At 34.3% G+C, this 22039-nt stretch overlaps 1 protein-coding gene across 1 annotated transcript in view; it reads left to right on the top strand.

Moving 5' to 3' along the window:
• Nucleotides 1-22039, top strand: part of l(2)k09022 (HEAT repeat containing 1 homolog l(2)k09022) — a 447482-nt gene that overhangs the window by 73042 nt on the left and 352401 nt on the right. Inside the window, exons 6-8 of the mRNA XM_090374601.1 lie at nucleotides 1018-1269; nucleotides 6365-6450; nucleotides 15820-16044. Of these exons, the coding sequence (XP_090230727.1) occupies nucleotides 1018-1269; nucleotides 6365-6450; nucleotides 15820-16044 (563 nt within the window). The remainder of the gene's footprint in view (nucleotides 1-1017; nucleotides 1270-6364; nucleotides 6451-15819; nucleotides 16045-22039) is intronic.

The following is a 22039-nucleotide window of genomic DNA, read 5'->3' as shown; positions in this document are numbered from 1 at the left end:
GACAATGCAGTCACCAACATAACTGTCTCCTGAAGGGACCGCTGCATTCTGCCTTGGAGATTGCTGCTGTGTAGCCTGATGCACAAGAGGGAGCTTTGGCATTGAGTTGAGCAGCTGACAACTTGATGGGTCCCCCACTTTAATACCTTCCAGGCATCTACCTGATCAAACTCTCTTAGGTGCCCATCAGATTGCTGAGTTGGCACATAGCGCGCGCGCACACGCACGCACACACACACGCACACACACACGCACACACACACACGCACACACACACGCACACACACGCACACACAAAGGCATCCTCCATGGCTAAATCGTGTCCTGTTCCAGAATGATATGCAAACATTTCAAGTCGCACGTTTTTTGAGGCTGTGATGTGTTGGAGACTGCCGCTCCCTCGGTTCTCCCCCGAGCCACAGCACTCCTGCTACTTTGTGCTCGTTACTTTGCTGCTGTAGTCTGGGGCATGATTGAATTGATTGAATATGAAAATTAATAAGATTAATCAATTCAGTTAATCACAATTATCAGTACTACACTATCTAATAGTTTTCTAAATGCAGTGATACATATTATGCTGTCTAGTTTTACGTTAGCTACCTATTTACCACAATTAAAAATTTGAATTCCCTACCAATCACTCTATACTGTAACAATGGTAGAAAGATTTGAACGAAACAACGGTTTTACATATAATAAGTAGTAATCTGCAAAATCTATATCTAAAATAAAAATAACAGGCGTAACTGGGTCTGTAAAGCTACTTATACTGTTATATGACAATCAAGTAAATAAAATGGCAAGAATCAGTTATTTCTTGGAGCTCGAATTTCACTGCATCTACTTGCAATTACACTCAGCATCCACTCTCCTATGTTATAATTTATTGAGTTCTACTTTTGAATTAGCATATTATTTAAAATAAAATTTGCTAAGAATGAGGGACTATTATATCTAAAAAATGTTACTTATAAGGTTAGGTCCTATTACATTTTCTTTCTCTATTTTTTTCAGATATATGGCAGGGATACCTCTCTTTTGTGTAGTATAGTGTCTTTCTATACCTCTACCATTTTGGGATCTTTAGAATATGCAGATGCTGTTCAGGAGACTGTGATTGTGTTAATATTGAAATACCTTCAGAAAGGTCTGAAATCAAGGATTCCAGACTACTGTGCTGCTTCTTATATGATAATTGTGCAGCTGGTCAGAAAAAGTAAACTTGCCTCATCTCTTCTGGTGAAACTTATAAACAAGATTGTTGAAGTAATTGTTTATTCATTTTTATTTATTTAGATGTTTATTTTAATATAAATAAATTTGTAGTTGAAATATTCTTATGGTAATAGTAATTTAGTATTGTGAAATTAATCCTGTTTACTCTGTCTAGGATCATCTTCAAAGAGAATTTAAAAAAAAGTTTTCTATGTAAATCATTCATAACTAGCTCAAATATTTTCTGACTGATATAAATACTGCACTAGAGAGGTGTCCAAAAAGATCATAACCAAATGTGGAAAGAAAAATAGTGTAAACCTAAAAGTACTTTATTTTTCAAAAATGCTATACATTTATTCACTGTTCAAAGCTTGCAGTTCTTCTTTTAAAGAATCAGTTATTGGCTCTAAAACATCCTACACTGCACTTACGATAGCTTTTCCATCAGGGAAATATTGTCTTTTGAATGAATTTTTCAGATCTGCCAAAATCGAAATCATTGGAGTTAAACATGGGAATGTGTTTTTGTTTACTATTTGGTTTTAGGAGCATTAGCAACTAAGGCCATATTGCTCCGGGGATATGCAGTGGTCATTCCCTGACCTTTCACATCCTCCGTATTTTGGTGGTCACGGGCTCGAACCCCTGTCTAATCAAGAAGCATGTGCTATGCACTGCTGCTCCTGCCCACCTAGCTAGGTAGGCGCCCCTGGGAATGTGGATGGTGTTTGTATCATTTCATAGCCTGCATAATGAATTGCTGTTGTTGGTATTGGGTTTAATGAAACAAGGGCTGCTAAGGCCAAATTGTGTTTGTTCGTTGTTTATTCTCAAGAAGGATATCGTTAGAGATGTTAAATTATATGCTTCTGTACAAGCCATGTTTGAGATACAATAAAAGTTCTTCAATATTTGCATCATTTCCTAAGAAATGAGATAAATCAGGTGATATATTCAATGTGGGGAATGACCAAAAAGTGTTTGACTGGATGGTTGAATGTAAGGGACATCAATCAGAAAATGACAAACAGTAAGTTGCGTCTAACAGGATCAGCACTGAGGTGAGTTTTCTCCCAATAATAGGAATAATGAATTGCATTCAGCCCAAGGCACAATGTATGTGTTTGAAGGGACGTTTTCCCGATGCAACAACATGATTTTTGTATCATTCCTTTTCTGTTTCTTGTGATTTATTTCCGTAATTTTATAATGAGAGATGTATAACACTGTTTATACTCTGGAGCAACCACTAGGTCAGATGAGTTTACATTCAATCATTTTGACAATAAATGTGTTGTTAATCATATTTAGTGATCAAGCATAAAAGTATAAAAGGGAATTTCCCTGTAATAGTGGCCCTCCCCCTTTTCAAAAATTGGAAAGGAAACAGAAAACATGCATACCACAAGGAGATGCTACACCTCTGCTGCATGTGCTTGTGTTTATGTGCATTTTATGTTATTAAAATGTGTATGCCTCCAAACTGTTAGTTTCTTGAATGTCATAAAGCTGACAGTAACATCATATATTTTGACACATCTATTCAAATGTACTCTGTACCTACATAAAGTCCTTTTTAACTCAGTGACAGTGGTGTGATCTGACAGACCCCTCAGCAAAATATCTGTTGTGCATTAATCACTAATTCAAGATTGTGGCTGCTCCTCTCTCCCTACCTCTGAAGTGTAGAGATTTATATTTGAGTAGTTTTGGAAATTACAAGTTATTGTAAATGCTGATTACAAGTTACTGTGAATGAGTAATTACACGAAGTGTATGATCGATGAGACACCGCTGTTTTTTTCACTTGGTTTTGCTGCTTTTGATTTCAGTGTAATGTAAATAAATTCATTTCTCACTGGATGGTTGTCACTACTGCTATAAAAGTTAGTTCTTTATTTTATAAAATGGTTTCTTGTTTCAATTATTATTATTGGTATAAAGTTGTTTCTTGTTTCAATTATTATTATTGGTATAAAATGGTTTCTTATTTCAGTCATTATTATTTAATTAATATGTGCACATGCTTAAGTTTAAATTTTGAACACTTAACAATTTTATAAACTTGAAAAGGGAAGAGACTAATAGTGTTTCATATTTATATTTTATAAGTGTGATATATATATTTTAACTTTAATCAGAAATAATGAAAGTTTAATTTTATTAATTTTTGGAAATTAATTAAAATAACATTTTTCAATTAATTTTTCATTTAAAAATAAATAATATATAATTAATAAATATCATAGTCCATTAGTAAACAGGCAAGCATTGGTATACAACAAGCAATTTCAAAAACAAACTATTTTCAGAAATAAAAAATAAAATTCAAAGTTTGTCATGCCAGGCACTACTGTAATTGTAGTAATTTGTAGTGCCACTGCTGCCAGGTTAACTCTGTCTGGAACCCCTAATTGATTTCTTTTCAGGTCATAGAGTTTGATTGACTGATAAAAATTATTTATCAGCTTACCTTTTCTTTGTGACAGTATGATGGATTTGTCACTTGATTGAAGAAGTCTGGTTTCAAATCCTGTTGAGGATTGGAAGAATTCTTGAAGGTCTCTTTTGTTGGTGTTAATTAGCCTTGCTCACTCAGAAGAAATATGGTTCCTCATGAGGCATTCAGAATATTCAGCCTACACAATATGCAAATTGATCTGTGAACACATTGTACAGACGTAATGTACGATTAAGCATGTGAACTGCTTTATGAACTGACACACTGTGACCAAAGTAATTGATGTGCTATGGACTACCAGCTAATCATTCAGTCAGTCCATCAACAATATGTCATTTTTACCATAATATGGCAAAGATACCAGCTGAATAGGATGGATTATTTTTGTAGAATGGTAGTTACCTCCCATGTTATGTCAGCAAACAGTTACCAGTTTCTTATGGGTGCTGTGATGACCATGATGAATGTTTTTTGAGTGGCTATAATGTTATATTGGGATCAAATAATGAGAAACATTCATGTCTGACTGCATTGTAATTTTTTAAAATTTCTAAATGTTATTATTATTATTAATAGCCACACGGTGCAAGGAAGCCTGAGGCTTATGCTGCACCAGGGAAAAAAAAAAAAAAAAGTTCCCGAGTTACCCTGAGAGAGAGAGAGAGAGAGAGAGAGAGAGAGAGAGAGAGAGAGAGAGAGAGAGAGAGAGAGAGAGAGTCAAAAGTAGAAGAGAATCACCAAGAAGGAGAAGAATGATGATATCCAGCTCAGGACCCTGGGTGTGCCAAACCCATACTCACCAGATGTGAGCCCCCGGGGTATTGTTGGGACAGGAAAAATTGCCCTGCACAATCACTTATGAAAAATGAAAAACATATACCATTATCAATATGATATTCTTTTCATAGTGCTTATAATATTATTGACAGAAAAAAATCAGTTAGAAAAATTCATGTATGGCCATTCTTTTAAGTTGCTGAAATCTGGGTACATAAAAAATGCTCCAATATTTTTTATGCTATAAAGGTATTTAAAAAAAAGCTGTTATAAGTGTTTGTTACATTTTATTTTATTAGTATTGTTGCCTTAGCACTTATAATATCATTGATCAGATGAGTGAGAAAATATATGTGGCTGTGTTATAAACTTTTAAATATAGTAAATGCATTACTTGATGTCTCCACAGGAAATAGTCAGTGGAGCAGAAAAGAGGCCACAGCATGATGTTAAATTAAGTGATTATCAAAGGAAGTGCACAATGTTGCTCTATTTTCCTGAAACCACTATTAACACTCATCTGGCACAAATAGTGAAATTCCTTTTGTAATTACTGAAAGGTATCTTTTTTATATCAGAGAATCACTTTCTTAATTGCTGTATAATCTGCAGAATTGTTGTCTTTTGGGAGGCTCCAAATTTTTAAAATTCTGAATGAATTTTTCATCATAGCACTGTTTCAGAGATTTTTTCACCACATAAGTTTTTGCAATGAAAACTCACTAATGTATATCAAATGAATAATACCTTGCTATAAAACGTAAATGCTGCTATTGACAGAAACAAGTTCATTTAATAAGCATTTATTCTCTGCAATTACCTTGCCATTTTTATCACAATTGTGCCAAGGAGTGTTGCTAATAGGGATTAGTATTTATTGCGCTGCACTTTTATTCTGTTGCTAAAAATATACCCTTTTCGTTTTTAGTTGTACAACTTTACAAACTACAATAGATTGCAACTGTTGATTGATATAATTTGTGAAACTGTTAGAATATGGTTAATACAGCTAATTTTTTTGCCATGTCTAGTACATTAAAAACCCGAAACTATAGTAATTGCTTAAATTTTAAATAATTATAATTTAAAAATTAAAAATATTAAAAACAATTAACCTAACTGTTCAAATTCAGACAATTGCACAGCAGCATAGGTTTGAATTTTTTTGACAACGGCTACTTATAGGCAAAGTAATGCATGCAGTTTTTTCGGCTTGTACACCTATACCATATACCTTACCTAAAAAATATAAAATTAGAACAAAATTACAATTATTTTTAAGTTTATGATATAGGATGTACATCAGTATTGCAAAATTAAGTGATAAACTATTAAACTTACTAAACTTAACATAGTCAAAGATTGGGTTGGTTATATACCTGAATATTTAAAAAAATTTATTTTATTCAGTGATAAACATTTATATTTTCAATATCCTTCAATAAAATCACCTTCTGCAACCACACATTTGTTCCATCATGTCTGCCACTGCTCAAACAATTTTTGATAGCTTTTATAAGTGCTTTTGGGTGATCTGTTGTGCTTAATCAGATTTCTTAAATTTGCTGAAATCATTTTCCTTTGGGAATAGCCAAAAGTTGCATGGTGCCAAATCACATGAGTAAGGTGGGTGCAGTGCTACAGGAATATTTCATGAGTAAAAAGTTTAATGTTTGCATGTTCAACTTGCATCACTGCAAGTTGACAAATGTACACGTGACAAATGAGAAAAATAAGTGTTTGCCCAAGGCAGATTTCTGCTGACTGCCATGTGTTGAGAATTATAAGTTCATTCACTGAATGTTTTAATCAAACTTAAATATAAAAATTGGTAGTTACATCCAATGTTATGTCTTTCACACTCTATATATATGTATACTAAACTAAAATTGTTTATTTTTGTAGAATTTTGTACCTAGTTTGTTATCAGAGGGCATTTTGTGTTTGTTGGCTATTTATCAACAACAGGATCTTGCAGTATTCCCAAAACCGTAAGTATTCATATTCAGTATTTGATCTTCTAAATTGGTGGTATACAAACTGTGGCCTCATTGGTCCCAATATTCAATTATGTATATACAGCAGACTCTTGATTTTCTGGGATAGATGGGAAAATAAAAATCTCAGATAATCGATTTCCCGGTTAATCCAAAAATACAGCAAGTCCCCAACATACGTTCCAGGACTTCTTACTTAAGTCGAGTTTTATGTATCTAGGGAATAACTAATAAAATATTGCTCCTGTATCCGTGATATGCCAAAATTACAAAAACCACATAATGTCCTCAGAAGAATGAAGAAAAATAGTTATATATTTTTCAATTAGTTAGTTATATATTATTATATATATATAAAAATAGTTATATATTTTTAATTAGTTCAATTAAAAACTTTATCTGGGGACAGCGGTGAAGTTGTTGGAGTGGCACATACTAAAAGGAAGAAATTGTACAGTAAAAACTGATATGTATTTCGTAGCCTTGGTTATCATAGTTGACTTCATTGGTGCTGATCCCTTCACCGCTTCTCGTATTCTGTCTTTTTCCTTTATTATTGTGTTCACTGTTGACACTGACAAATCTAAATTCCACGTGATACTTGTTCATGTTTGACCATTTTCTGATCTGATTCGATCGGTTTCCTTTTCTTGATAAAATTACTAGTATCGCTGTCAATTATTCTCTTAGTCGGTACCATGATAATGGTCAAAATGAAATTTTATGTAGAGAATTTCACAGGGTTAAGGCGAACACCCCACGCGAGCTCACATTTTACTAAAAAACCTTTCTGGAGGTCACTACCATAAAACAGTAAAAACAATTTGCACATTCCGGGTTATTGGGCTTTTCCGTTTATGCAATTCATTATAAACGGGTAGTAAACTCGATCGCATAGTATTTGCAATAGTACCGATAGCTGGAATTCTGAGGGACTTTATGTTATTATGGTGAAATGTGTGTGTGTCCTCTTCACTGAAATCTTCAGCCATATAAAAAAAAACCTAAATAAATTTTAAAAATCTTTTCTTCATTCCTAATTTTAAGCTTGTGACTCCATATCCCGCTTGTGCAATTTTTACGTGCTGTGATCGTCTTTATTGATTGCTTATTATTATTATTATTCTGTTTTAAATTTTACAATCCTAAAAAAAAAAAAAAAAAAAAAAAAAATTAACGTAAGTTTGAAGTTGCGTAAGATGGGGACTTACTACAGTACAGTATATTCAAAAAATGTTCAGCAACTACATAAAAAATATGACAATAGATAAAAAACTTACCACGCACTGCTTACGTGTCCAATGCGATGCTTTCCTTTATTTTTTACGATGTCGCGTATGGTTTGGTCACCAGCATTATAATGGCTCATTAGAGATTTAGTGGATGCACTGTTTTCAAACTTTGAATAATTTCAAGTTTTTGCTTAATTGAAAGTGCAACTCGTTTGCGTTTACCCATCATTTTCGCGATTTCTAAACAAAAAAATTTTTGTCATCCCTGACATAAATAACGAAACAAAACTTTTCTCTTTGCCAGTGCGATGAAACAGAACAATCGAAGCGATGCACTAAAACAAACTAAACACTTCTTCTCTCTCTCTCTCTCTCTCTCTGTTTTTTTTTTTTTTTTTAGCGTTGGGTGTGAAGGCACTGGTGGTTGCAAGATAATAATCTCCCAATGACGACTTTATAATGCCCTGCTTGTCGCTTATTTACGACTTGCAAAACATCTGTTTATACCTATTCTAGTTATTACTTAAATTTTATGATTTCTGGTTTATTATTTTTTTTTTATTTGGAGTCTTCAAGTGTCCCGGTAAATCGAGAGTCTGCTGTATATATATACATTTACAGCAATACTTCATAACGGTTATGCCGATTGGTTTTACAATAGGTAGGAATAAAAAAAATATATACAGTAGGCCCTCGTTATAATGCAGTTAGTTTTACCCTGATTCACTATAACACTGTTCTTATATTATAACCCATATTTCACTTTAACGCTATCACAAATCACTATAATGCTCTTTAATCAGCATACTGATTGAATTTTTGAATTGAATTCTTTTACAGGTTGAATTTTTGGCATGTTTAATGAAAACATTTCATCTGATGTAGTCGAGAGCATGAGAATGAATAGCAAAATATCATTAAAACATTTCTATGCCAACTTGAGAAATTTTCCCATGTTCGGTAAACTTTTCTCCCGCACTAATTTAATTGCAGTTCAGTGACTTGTTACATAGTTCCAAGATAAATATTTGAAATAATGGTCAAGTTAAGGAATATGCAGTATCGCTTGTCATGTTTGCATTATATGCATTTATCCAAAGTCTAGTCATCACTCAGTACAGTGTTAGACATTGTCCATAGCAGACAGTTTACTCGAAAATTGTATCATAATTAATGCAACGCAGTTACATTTTGGAAGAATTAATAATAGCAGATAATGAAAAAAAAAACGTCTGGATGTGGTACGAAGGTAAGAAAAAGATCTAGTTTGAAAATTAAATTGGACATTTTGAAGCGAATTGATTCTGGTCAATGACAAGTGGATGTGTGCAAAACTTTAGAACTGGCAAGTTCAACTCTAAGAACAATTTTAAAAAATAAAGAATTAATTTTAGCAGCAAGAAGGACAGCTGTGCCACTGCAGGCAACTAAATTAACTAGGGCCTAGCTGGCTATTATGATTGAAATGGAGAGACTTCTAAATAATTTTATTGAAGACGATATCCAATGCAGAATTCTGTTAAGTTCAATTATTATTAAAGAAAAAGCGATTAACCTATACGAAGATCTGAAGAAAGCTCACCTCAAAAACGTGGAACCATTTAATGTTAGTAAGGGCTGGTTCGATAGATTTAAAAAGTGCTGTAACTTACACAACATGGCAATTCAGGGAGAAGTTTCAAAGTGCAGATCAAGAAGGAGCCAAAACTTTCAAAAAATAACTTGTTAAAATTATCAAAGAGGTGCTGAGCAGTATAACCTGCTCAGCAAGTTTTTAACATAGATGAAACAGGACTTTTTTGGAAACAAATGCCTAAAAAGAAGTTTCTCGAAAGAAGAAACAATCATGCCAGTCTTCAAAGTGGTGAAGGATCAGTTGATATTTTACTGCTGGGTGGTATCGCTGCGGAGGATCTTAAATTAAAACCCTTTTAGTTTACCATTCAGAAAATCCAAAGGCTCTTAAAGGTTTCACTAGATCAAACCTGCCTGTAATCTGGAAGGCTAATAAAAAAAGCTTGGGTAACGAGGCCTCTTTTCATTGATTGATACTCTGAATTCTTCTGTCCCGCAGTGGAAAGATATTGTGCAAAAAAATAACCTTGATTACAAAGCAGTTCTGATCATGGAAAATTTGCCAGCAGAAGTAAAGAGAACTTAGAAGATTTGAAAACAATCATATAAAAATTTTTTACATGCCTTCAAACACTACATCTCTGATCCAACCAATGGACCAAGGTGTTATTGCCACATTTAAAGCTTACTACATAAGGAACACCTTTTCCGAAGCAATTAAAGCCATCAAAACTGGTGAATATGTACTGAGCCTAAAGGAGTTTTGGAAATCCTACAGCATTAAAACTGCCATCTACAGCATGTCAAGTGCCTGGGATGAAGTGACTCAAAAAACCATGAATAGAGTGTGAAGGAAAGTTTGGAAGGATTGCATAAAGGATTCCCAAGAACCTGATGATTTGGTTCAGAATGTTAAAGTGAAAATTGTTGAGCTCGGAAAAGAAGCAGGATTGGACATTTTGAAGCGAATCGTTAGTTCCCAAGATTACAATTGATTATGACGACGCATGGATTGAGGATGGCCTCTCTAATAAAGAACCCGTGGGATAAAAGAACAAAAGCCTGCATTTGAGTGAGATTGATCAAGATCCTACAGATGAAGAACTGATAAAGTCACTGACTGCAAAAGGACTTAGTAAAGCTTTTGAACACTTTGAAAAAATGTATGATCATTTCTGGGAGAACAGCTCTGATTTGGAATGAAGTTCCATGGTAGTAAGAAATTTAAAGAAAGAAATGAATCCCTACATGATTTTGTTCAACTAGAGGAAGAAGGACAAAGTATAACCCAAAATCGACTCATTTTTCAGTCCAAAGATATGAAAACTTGACAGCCCAGTGGCAATTAATAAATTCATGATTTTAATTGGCATTTTAAGTATAATTTTGATATGTAATGTAGTTACTTACCACATAATTATTTATGCATGTAATATAGAATATTTTATACCAACAAATTTTTGTATATTAAATATTTTGACCAACATTTGTGCGTTCTTTCCACTACTGATTATTGATTGGGAAATATCCTACGGCATTGACCGCAACTCACAAATACATATGTTATCTTATGGGAATATCGTGTCCACTTAGTGCTCTGTTTTTTGGGAACGAATTATCAGTGTTAAGTGTGGGCAGCCTGTACCTGGTAATCGCAAGATAGGTATGTAATGACTGTTAAAAATAATATACATAATGATAAAGAAAGGAACAACTAGGTAATTATTAATTAAAAGAAGGGATGTCCAAGTACATGTCAGTTTTGGATTTGTTTTATCTGCTAGAAAGGACAGTACATTATGATTTTGTTTGACTGCCAGTGAGTTATGATTTCACTTTACTGGCAAAGGTTAATAGGAATTTTAACATTTGTGATCTTAATAGCTAATACAATGGCTGTAGTTGCTGTTCTTTCACAGTATTGTGAAAATATATGGAAAAGGCCTGGGTTTAATTTCCTCTCTAGATGGAAGGAATTCTGATGGGCTTTTTTACACCATAATGAGTTAGCCAGTTTCAAAAAATGTGGTTGCATTGAACTTTCCTGGAAATTTGGAGGTTTTTTTATCCTGCAGAATAGACATACCCAAACAAAGAATACATACAATTTATATTTTCCCTGATAACAGCCAGCCCCTTACTGTTGCAGAAGTAATCCTTAAATTAAATGCCAAAAGTAATTTTGGTTTCTAATTTAAATTGACACAAATAATATTTTATTATTTCTGTTCCAATTTGCCTATGAAAGATGCAAATATATTTTTGAGACTATACATTCAATGATGAGCAGATGGAATGAGCTAATGTGGGGAATGACAGTTGGATATCATGTTGGGAAAATATCTGCATGTGCTTGTTTCTTGGGAATCTAATGTTCCCAAGATTACAATTGGTAGTGTGCTGAAGAAATAGCAGTATAGTATCTTATGTAGGGCACAGAAGAAATGTAAGTCCAAATCAAGAACTCGTCAGAGAGGTATCAAATACTGATTGGCAGAAGCTGATACACCTTGTGGTAGCTGGTTTCCTTTCACCATCAGACCCAAGAGAGTGATCATGAATTTTATTGGAAGAACTGCAGCTCCCTTTATTATACAAGCCTTTGATAATAAAAGCAAATGCACACCAATTGGCTTAGGGCAAACAACACAGAACCTGGATTATGAATCAATGGAATTGATCCTGTGAGGTAAAAAGTATGCTACATTCTCTTCCACTCTGTTGGACGTGATTAGGTCTAAAGGATGCCTGGAGAATACTTACCCTTAGCATCTTGTCTAAACTATGGTGTTGGAAGGAGTAGGAGGCATAGCCTGGAGGGTGGTGGGATTTTCATGGAATAGACTGGATCCACTGGTTATAGTGCATGAAATTAAATACTGCAGCCTAACTTGATGTTTTGAACAGGTTGTTTGGCTTTGTGTCCTAAACTGTAGAAATTTTGTGAAAATGGCCCTTAAACCTTCATAAGGAATGATGGTGAACACATGATTTGAAGAGAATAAAAATCAATACATTGCTGTGGTCTGCACAAAGCTCAACTTAAACCCAGTTGAATGTCTTTGAGATGCGAATGTGATAAGTTGAGAATTTACTTCACCCTTCATTGAATCGCCATGAAATGTTTGCAGCTCCTATGTTTATTTTTAAATAATAATTTTTTATGAATTTTTGTAGTTTTTCTTCCTCTGAAATACTCTCATCTAAAAGCATTGCAAAATATAGGTATGTGATTTGAATAGTCTGTTCGTTAATAGTAAACTTTGTACATAATGATTATGGGTAATCAACTTGGAACCCAAACACCAGTTTTCACATCACTGTATTGTATTTTATATCACTCTATTTCGATCACATGCAATTTAGTAAGTTAACATATATATTTAACTTTGGATTAGTTTGTGTTTGCATGGTTTACCAGTTGAGATGCTTTTCCTTTAATCTGGGGCGCCTCCGTAGCCAGGTGGGAAGGAGCAGCAGTGAGTAGCACACGCTTCTTGATTAGACCGGGGTTCGAGCCCGTCACCACCAAATACGGAGGATGCGGAAAGGTCAGGGAATGACCACCGCATATCCCTGAGCAATATGGCCTTAGTTGCTAATGCTCCTAAAAAAAAAAAACCAAAAAAAAAAAAAAAAAAAACCTTTAATTGGATGAATATTTGTTTATTTACATTGCACATATGAATAGCACGCATTTCATAAATCAGTGTTAAGTTCTCTTTATTTTTCTAAGGGCTAATGAAATGAAATGTAGATTAGTGTGTTCTTTCATAATCATCAGTATATCTTAATGTTTCATTTCTGCATTTACTCACTGTCACAGCACAATGATCAGAATGGTACTTAATGTTTTTAATTGCAGAATATCATTGAGGATGCACCATCACATGTTATAAATACACAAAACTTACAGCACCTTATAAGTGTGGAAACATGAGACAAGCTGACACAGAGGCTTCGTGGTATGTGGAATAATTCTACAAAATTCCATAAATTGATATATGGTCCACTATCACCAGTTTTGATCCACTATCAGTGCTGTCATGCATTTATCGTCTGCTAAACCTTTAGCACAAAATTGGAATGAATCGTATTGGTTTCATTTATATATTAGGTTCTTAAAGCACTCAAAAACAATTACTACTGCAGGAAGTGTGATTGCAACAATACAAGTATTTGTATTGTTGCAATCTGCATTTTCATTACATTCCACTGTTAGGTGCCGCTATAGATGTTTTCACATGAATAATTTTCTGATTAGTAGAAGGGAATGAATGCCACACTGCTATAGCTGAGTGTTCAAGAATGCTGAAGTCAAATGCAGAGCATTGTCAAGAGTATCGACCAAGCCAGCCTAAGAAAATAAAGACTGAGGTAGCAATGAGTGTGTGAGAATGACAAAGATTTATTGAAATTGCGTAAAAGACAAACAGAAAATCAAGCATCGGAATTGTGCCTTCAACCAGCAATGCCGATCCATCTAACAATGATGTACCCAAAGTGAGTATTAATTATATACAATGGAACATTTCTCCAATTGCAGAGTAGATGAGTTTAAATGATCAAGCTCCTTTTCTTTACACCAACTATTTGCATAAAAATGCACATAGAGAGTTTCAATGGATATTTATGAAAAATGATTTCTGTTCTGTATGCTACATTTGCAATAATCTTTGGTTCAAAAATGACACAAAGGAACCAGCTGCTAAAGGTACACCATTGATACTCACCGCATTTTCCAATGTTGATGTTGATGGGATTCTTGTATGCAGTAGCTGTAGAGGATCACTTAAGAATAACACCATTACAGTGCTATCTAAGTTGAATGGCTTTGTTCTACCCAGAAATTCCATCGCATTTACCAAAGTTGGATTTAGTGACAGAGAGGCTTATTTCTCCTCACTACCATTCATACAGATAAGGTGACTGAGATATGCATGTGGACAATACGGCATTCTGCGCCAAGTGATCAATGTGCCTATTTCATTCAACACAATGGTCCCTCGCTTGCCAAGGGAGATTGATGACAATCGTTGTATAAACGTGCATATAAAATGCAAAAAAATACACAAGTCCAGCTATTTGATCAGTTATTAGTAAGGAAGTGGTCACAAAGAATGATTGAGACAGTCACATGGAAATTAATTTGGCAAAAGACGACATAAGTGAAGCGGTTCTGATTGAGGAAAGTCTCGCAACAGCAAACATTGTGGACCAACACTAAATATCTTAGAATCGCCCAGGATTAATGTACCACAGAACTTACTGTTTGATGAGCATGCAGAGGGACTGTCCTTTCCCAGCATTTATCTTGGACAATTCAGAACATTCAAAGAGAATTTATGTGCAGCTCTGTTCATGATGGCAACGGAATTCAGTCCGAAATTTAGTAGTCACCGCCAAAGATGTTTTCAGAACAAAAACATTTTCTCAATGATTAATGTACAGTAGTAAATTCTTCTATACAGCCTAATCATGGATATCTCCACTAGTACCGATTATTCAGCATTTCTACAACCACTCTTGCAAACAAATCCAAATCTGCTGTCAATATGCCAATGATTTAAAGTTATTTATTATTTCCAAAGTCTGCAATGATATTTGCAAAGCTAGCCATGATGCATATTTACAGATGTATAGAATCATTAAGTATCTGAAAGGACTCAACCTGACTATCAATGCAAACAAATCTGCTCAAACAATTTCAAAAACCCAAATCATATAGAAATAAAAATTGCAGCTAACTCAATTCCAAATGTCTATGCCCACAAAGACCTAGAAGTAGTTTTCATTTAGGAAGTGACGTAGTTTGCATTGCTTCCGTGTTGAATCAACATTAATGATTGAATTAGCGTCATTTAGAAGTGATGTAATTTGTGCAATTTCAGCATTGCAGTTTCATGACAAATTGGTTTTAATTTAGTTTTCACATCAAAAAAGAGAGTAGTAATTGTTATTACTTCTAAGAACAAACAATGGGGGAGTTATAAATAACTTGATTAATCACATGATACATCTGTGATGTAGGAATAAACCTTGATGAAATTGGCAGTTCATATGGAAAGGTATACTACTCGATAGCCAAGTATAACAGGTTTGGATGGGCTCTTGGCAGGTCTGTTCTTCATGTTTTGGCCCCACTCAGCCAAAGGCCAGGTATGGATTGGGTGAGAACAGTAGCCTTTGGGTTCGGGTACAGGTCAGGCAGAACTGTTTTTGGATCAGGTCAGGTCAGGCTGTGTAAAATTATAAAATTTGGACCAGTGCAGTCTCTAACCCAAGCGATAGCGCTATGATAGCTTAATGCCCAAAATCGTATGCATGCATGGAGCTACATATAAACAAAAGTGACTGAAATTCTGCTTTCTGACTGTGAGTTGACATTGAATTACCCCAAACACTGAATTTTTTAAAAATAAATAATAGTATACTTCTAAAAATTAGGTGTATTCTTTACAAGCTTATGCAAAAGCAGAAAGGCATATTATTTTCCATATTAATTATTTGGGCAAGTGTTTTTTGGTATATCATACTCATTTTATTTTGTGCATAGGGCGCTTTTGAACTTTTGTTCAAATCCTCAAGTCATCAAAGCAATAGGAAATATTTCAGATCATTATCACATATCAGCAATGTTAATCCCTTTATTTGAAAAGATAATTACTTTAGTGCTAAGGAAAGAAGCATTGGCATTAAAGAAAGAGAAAGCATTACATCTCCTTCAGTCTCTAATTCAGTCTGTCAGCTTAAGTGAAGAAGATATTGCATTGATTATTAAGTAAGTATATCTTTAAATTTCATTGATATATGTAAATATAAAATTATTTATTGAATAAAAAACAGTGAAATAAATTTAAATCAAATTTCATTTGATTTAATTTCATTGATTTTCATAACTTTGATGTAACTTTTCTCACTTATGCTAGTATTTATCAAAGAAATGTCAAGATAAATAGTCTTAACATTTCTAAAACTTTTGATCATGTTTGGTATAAAAGGTCTTGTTTTTTGCAATTGGCTATCTAATTGCAAAAAACAAGTGGAGTTTATTTTATCTTCTGAAGTAATGCAACTGTTTCCCCAAGGTTCCATTCTTTCTACCATCCTTTTCGTATTGTGTGTTAATGACCTTCTTTCATTGACGGGAAATCCTATATCCATAGTTTTGCTGATGATAACACACTACATTCTGCCTTCCAGTTTGAGAAACTTGCCATTCACAAACAGCCTTAACATCTTGAATATCAGTTGCACCAGTTCCTTAAATGCCAATCTCTATGTAATTCTCCAATGAGGTAAAGAAAACTTAGGTAACTGCAATCCTAAAATTCAGCCTATTTCTTGTAGAGTCTGCTGCTTCCATGATTACCTTCAATAACATTCAAATTTCTAAGTATTTCTGCTGGGAATCACCAAGACTTCTAATTTCTCTTGGGACATCACAAATACCACAAATATTGCTTCTTCTGCATAAAAAAAAAAAAAAAAAAAAAAATCATCCTTTTTCTTGGTGTAACCTTTCTTCTAAATTGCTGTCTGCTCCATAAAGATGTGCCCTACTATGGATTATTTTTTCTACTGCTAGGGTAGTGTCCCAACAACTCTATTCAAAAGAGGGCAGTCAGATTAATTAATGACAAATCTCTTACAAAGTCTCAACACTCAGTCTCACAGACATTCAGTTTCTGCTGTATGATTCTTCTGTAGATACTGCCATGGGCACTGTTCTGAATTGGCATCTTTATTTCTACCACTGTCTTTGAAACCTGTCTGAACACATGACTCAACCATTCAGCACCCATTTGCTATCCAACTCTAAACTCACAGAACCAACTTTTTCTCTTCCTCATATCCCTTCTGCTTCTGTTATGTGGAACAACCTATGCATGTATTTCCCAAAAATTACAATATACCGATATCTAACTCTGATGTCAACAAATATTGTCTTTTCAACCTTTAACCATGCATCGTACTATTGCCTTTCCTTTTTGTGGTTTCATTAAAAAAAAAAAAAAAAAAGAGAAAAAAAGTAATTTCTTATATTAATTAAGTTTTTAAAGATAAATTCACTTCAAGTAAGTATTGAGCAAATATAATTTGTGGTTGTAAGTGTATTTGCTGTATTTGAAAGATTAAATGGTTTAAATTATTTAGAGTGCCAAATATCTAACTATTCAGCATTTCACAACCACTTTGGTTCCATTTTAAAGTCTAAAAATTTAGTTTCATCCTGTTATCTTTTTAAGAAAAAAAAATAATAGGATGAAACTAAAGAATTATGTCTTTTAAACTTCAGTTCAATTCAATTTTTTATAATTGTTTCCAAAATACACTTCTAGTGTTACTAAGCTACATTAACATTTTAATACTTCAAGTCAAGGGTCAGCAACCTTTTTTGAGTGAAGAGCCATTTTTGATCTAATAAAAAAAAAAAAAAAGAGAATCCAAAGAGCTGCACCTCAGCTCAAGCTGGGAGGAGGAGGAGGAGGGGGTGAGTTTTTTAAGAAACTAAATAGAGTGGGAAGATGTTTTATTAAAAATATATATATTTTTTGAAATATTATTTATTAATAATGAAAAAAACGTAACAAACATCCAGTTAGATACGAATTAATGTGACTTTTGCTGCTGAACTTCTTGACCGAGTCTCAACATCAGGCGAGTATGCCATAATTTTCATCTTTAAACATGCTGTGAGATTGGCATTGTTCAGATGGTTTCTTGATTTATTTTTAATATAGTTAATGTTCAAAAATATTTTCTCACAGAAATACATCGAACCAAAAACTGAGAGAAGTTCAAATGCAAGTATTTTCAAATTTACATGTGTCTGGTAAGCTACTCCATGCATCGAACATAATTTAGTCTTACTTTTTCAGCTCATCTATCGCTGTCCATTTGTGAAGAATTATAAGGGCAGCCTTTTGCCTCTCCAAAGTTCTATAGAATTTGCCACAATTGCATGACTCAGTCTAGTCCTTCTTGAATTCCTAGTATTCTTGCTCAGTCTTTCTCTTTTGAGTTGACATTTTAAAAATGATACCAATTTTTACTGATACCCTATCACTTATTTAAAAAGTCAAGTGATTTATAATGTGAATTCACGTGCCTATCACAAACACTACATATGCACTTATATTAATTTGTTCCTGTTTTAACTATTTTATACTCGCCACCACCGCAATGATTAACCTTCGGCACCTCGCAGTACATGTGCTCTGCTTGTGATGCACAGGCAAACTAAACTGAGAAAGTGTTTGCGACTTGCACTGAACCTAATGCTATATTCACATCGCCATCCGCGCATGCTGCACTTATCATACACGTGGACTTAGAGTTAAAGAGCTGCAGTTAAATGTTCAAAGAGCTGTATGTGGCTCGTGAACCACAGGTTGCCTCAAGTATACATTCTACTATATAGAGTATTTTAGAGCAAGAGCCTCATACTACATGGTAGAATGACTAGCACATAGGTTAGTGCAATTGCATCAATTTAATTTGTAAACTGATGCAATTGCACTAACCGATATGCTAGTCATTCTACCATGTAGCATGAGGCTCATGCTCTAAAATACTCTATAGTCTATACTACTGCACACCATCAGGCATCTCTCATATTGTGGAGTTATACTTCATAACTGGGTTGTCACTATTGCAACAACTAGGGTACCTGCCCATCCACTAATGAGAAGCTTCGAAACAGTGCCATAGATGGCTATGGATTAAACTGATGCAATTGCACTAACCTACACTGATGTTCAAAGAAAGTGCATCACCTAGGAATTTCAAATTTCTAAGCCTTTTTCGCAATGGTATGTTACATTAATGACTAGCATCACAAATAGAAATATAAACAAAAGATATTTATTAATAGTTAAGGCAAAGCTAAGTAATATTTGAGAGGTGCTCTTAGAATATTCCAAAATGAGGATTTGCAACCTTTATACAACAATTATGGCTGAAATGTTATCACAAGCCCTCAGTTTGCTTCAATTTATCATTTTAAATGGAAAACAGAATGAAAAGTTCACCAGGTGTAAACTGATATTTAGTTGAACCACCTCTGGCCCTGATGACAGCAGAACACTGTCAAGGCATTGACAAGATCAATTTCTGAAGATAATCAACTGATAGTTTGTGGTTCCAAACACAAATTATGACTTCCTTAAGTTCATGAAGGGTCTTTGGTTTCTTTCTGGCAACTGCAGATTCCGCAAGATGCCAACAGTTCTCTATAGGATTCAGGTCTGGGCTGTTTCCTGGCCAACTAAGAGTGATTTGTAGTGGACCTTTCTTTCAACCATTTTTTCACCTGTAACAAATGTAAACACATTACTGTCAAACTTCTAATGCAGAAATGAAGCTAAAGTAACCACAGAAGTGCCTACTTTACACTTTTTGCCTGATGACAAGGAGCAGAGTTGGCCTGAAAGATGCAGTTACTTGGCAGGTTGAAATGGTCTCTAATGTTTGGCAGCAATTTGCCTTCCAGTATAGCCAGGTATCCATTAGCATTTGTAGAACCTTTTATAAACTGTAGGTGACCTACTCCGTGATACGAAATGCACCCCCATATCATTTGGCTGGTAGGGAATTTCACTGTAGACGCCATACAGTCTGGATGGTATTCTTTATCACATCTACAGTGAATCGTTTTTCTCCCATCAGAGCCATGCATGTTAAATTTCTTCTCATCCGAGAAAATAACTGACTTCCACTGCTCGGGGGTCCATTTGATGTGCTCCTTACACCAAATTAATTGGCCCTTTTTCATTTTTTGTGTGAGGAGAGGTTTCTTCTTAGGACGACGGCTACAGGTCCATTTTTGAAGAGATGTCTTCTGACTGTTACTGCACTTGCCATCACTCCTGTGTGTTCTTCCCATTCTCTTTTCAGCTCAGACGAAGAAGCTTTACGGTTTTTAAGGCATAAGCTCTTCAAAACGTGGTCCTGTTTTGGTGTAGAGACTTGTTTGCATCTGGTTCTTTTTTTCTATCAGCAGAACCAGTATTCTTGAGTTTGGAAAGAAATCTACTCGCTGTCCACTGATTACAAGCTCTATAAGCAATATGATGGGAAGAACATCCTTCCTCACATAAGCAACAATAGCACTCTTTTTTCGTGGTGCAAACTGCACGTAACTCGCCATCCTGACACAAGCAAGGAACGACTGCAACTCTTGTAGAGCGTGCTTATATAGCTGAAAGTAACAGCTGATGCAATATTGTGCAATATTGCATCAGCTGTAGAAATATGATGCAATCCATAAGAAAAAATTGCCGTATACTTACGTTATTCAGACGACAATTACAATTTTTATGGGGTGATACACTTTCTTTGAACAACTGCGTATATTCTAGTCATTCTAGTACATATTAATTATCAGAAATCAGACCTGGTATCTTGTGCAGTCTGACACCTTCTAGTTGTGTGAACACTGAAAGCTTATTGCTGAGATTCAGTTGACAATATGTACTTTTAAATATAGTCTCAATTCTGTGGTATAAAATACTAAATACTAATTTAGCATCTTTCATCTTGCAATCTAGATAAAGTCAAAAGTATATATATAGTCCACTGAATCTCAGAATGATATTTGAAAAGTTTCTGGTTGTCTGCCATAAAAAGAATGAAGTATTTCAGAAATGAATCAACTTTTATTCAACATACTCTCCTCTAAGCATTTTACAGTGGCTGCAACATTCCTTCATCTTTTCTAGATTCCCTTAAATAAAACAAATTATATAACCATTTACATTACATTCTCTACCCATTCCTCTGCCATACAAATAACATCTTAATTTGTTTATCCCTTCTACTTTCTATTTCCTAATTCCTGTTCTCTAGATATTGCTCCTTCAGAAGCAATATCTAGGGAACAGGATAGGTGCGAGAACTTAAAATTGTTGTCACCATTGTCACACAAGACTTGTGACTGGGATTATTTGCCATGCAGGAAGAACATCCCTCTAGTGATGTTTTACTTTGAATTGTTCATGAAATTTTGCTAGCAGGGAAGAATAATATTCATCCACAATGGATTTGCCCATCTTGAAGGTTATCAATACATATCACCCTTTCTTTGCCTCAATAAACTGATGCTATCACATAAGTAGCTGATGGCACCCTTTTTAATTTCTTGTGGGAGGAGATCCTTCATGGTGTTACTCCTTGGACTGTTTTTTTTTTAATTGCTGAATAATAGTGGTGAATTCAAGTTTCATCTTTGATTTTCTGATTGGCTGACAAATTTGTTTGAATATTCCTGAAAAATTTTGTAAGTATTATATTTCTCCTCTTTTGCTTTGCATTCAAATCTTTCCATTTCGGTATTTATCATACTGATGTTTGTGAATACTTAGAAAGAACATGAGTATGATGTTCTTTCTAACTGTTTTAACCCTAATCCAATGATCTTTCAAAATCAAATCAAAAACTGGATTAGTGTTTCTGTGGATGACAGGGTCATGAGTTATGCAAACCTGGGTTCATCATTGGTGACTACAACCCTTTTGAATTCTGCAAACCTGTTCTTGATTGCCCAACAATGGACATTACTTTTTCCAGTCTTTTCAAGAAAAGCCATTTCATTACTGCAAGGGTACCTTGCGTTGTGAAATTATCGATTTCTGTGTACATGACTCGATTTAAACTCAAAAAAAAAAAAAAAGTTTGAAAGCATCAGTTATTTAGAATGAATTGAAGATACTGATGAAACTTATCTGTAAAATCTTATCTTGTCAGCTGAATGAAAACACTTCTTTAATAACTAC

This window comes from Mastigoproctus giganteus, chromosome 5, assembly GCF_048544385.1.
Source record: "Mastigoproctus giganteus isolate SK-2022 chromosome 5, ASM4854438v1, whole genome shotgun sequence".
NCBI lineage: Eukaryota > Metazoa > Arthropoda > Arachnida > Uropygi > Thelyphonidae > Mastigoproctus > Mastigoproctus giganteus.
This window is presented reverse-complemented; position numbering and strand designations above follow the sequence as displayed.